General features: G+C 42.6%; 1 protein-coding gene across 1 annotated transcript; it reads right to left on the reverse strand.

Moving 5' to 3' along the window:
* Positions 1 to 220: 220 nt before the first annotated feature.
* Positions 221 to 517, reverse strand: LOC149263865 (auxin-induced protein 15A-like). Its single transcript, XM_089391442.1, has one exon. It carries the CDS (start codon positions 515 to 517, stop codon positions 221 to 223), a length of 297 nt encoding a protein of 98 aa, XP_089247568.1.
* Positions 518 to 1,390: the final 873 nt, after the last annotated feature.

Genomic DNA, 1,390 nt, shown 5'->3' on the forward strand with positions numbered 1-1,390 from the left:
GGACAACATCAATGATAATCGAATGCACAGTTGTTGCATAAGCGTGAAGGAAAGCCTTTCATTCAAATACAATTCAGCATTATTTTTTACAGCTTTTATAATTTCTCATATATACACATACATCCCATATAGGTTTTTCACCTATTCATGTGTGGGATGTCTCGATCCCCACTCTATTTGGAAAACTTCTACCCTGCAGATGCTTCATGGTTTTGACATTTTACTTCTTCTTCTCGATCAACCGCATCACCTGCTCAAAATGGTCGACACGGCATGGGATTCTGAGAGGCCCCTTGTGATCGAAGCCATAAACCTCACTGGCCTCCTTCAACAGCTCAGTAAAGTAAGGAGTGTGCAAATGTCTAATGGGAACTATGAAACGCTCCTGCTCTTCGCCCACATACACTGTGACGCAGCCTTTGGGAGCCACTTTATTCGAACGCCCCGAACTAAATTTCCTGTTCTTGCCATCGAATATCTGCCCCTGGCAGGAAATGATCAGTGGCTCAACTACCATATTTTGGGATACCAAAGCCTGAAGGACAAGTAGTTAGTTACCTGGACTGATTGCAAAAGGATTCATGGATTGCCTCTGCAAGTTGCAGTTTCCTCCTTATAGCTGAGTGGAGGAAACAGTGGCCTCTGCACAGGTGGCGATGCCAAAATCACACAACCAATGAGGAGAAACATTGGTGGCAATATTTTAAAAAGGGTCCACAATTTGTCAAGAAGTTTTCAATCCCATCTAAAAGGAATCTTAGGGCCAGAAAGCAAAGGCTCTCCTGCTCCGCAAGATAATCACTAAGGTGATGACAATGAAACGCACTTAACCGTTGTCAACTTCGCCACGTTTTCTCAAAGTCGGTACGCGGAAGCCTCTGGAGAAAAAGTAGGCCAATAAGTCGGCGCAGGCTCACAGAAAGTCCCAGGATTCTGCACAGCAGTCTCCATACATTTAGCAGTCTCCATACATTTAGCCACGATTTAATAGTGACAGGGAACAATATCAACCAATGCATCGAATCTCACTTTACAACTTTAATTAAGGGTCACTCAAAATGCCTGTGGAGCCTATGTTTGAGTTGGGGAAATTGAGCAAGTTATCCTTAGCACTCAAAACACCTCACAAAGGGAACTTCCTTAAACACCACATGTCAGAAATGGTTGAAATTGCAGTGGTTTGTGGTTCAAATAACAATTTCAAAGATATGCAATTTGGAGTGGACATAATTCCCTTACGCTGCAATTTAGAGTTGATTGGGATGGAAGATTTTGGAAGTTGAGATGCTTTTAATAAAAGGAAATTCCCTTTTCCATGAAATGCCAAAAGCCAAAATGGAAGGCCAGAGCTTTACCATGGACAACGTTTCCTTTAAGGTAAGGCCATAAC

The sequence above is a fragment of the Pinus tabuliformis genome, chromosome 6 (genome assembly GCF_031772625.1).
Source record: "Pinus tabuliformis cultivar Carrire ecotype Pingquan chromosome 6, CPIR1, whole genome shotgun sequence".
NCBI lineage: Eukaryota > Viridiplantae > Streptophyta > Pinopsida > Pinales > Pinaceae > Pinus > Pinus tabuliformis.

Bases quoted from the DNA above. Each gene is read 5' to 3' on its own strand.
- LOC149263865 (XM_089391442.1), bottom strand. From the start codon at position 517: ATGGTAGTTGAGCCACTGATCATTTCCTGCCAGGGGCAGATATTCGAT.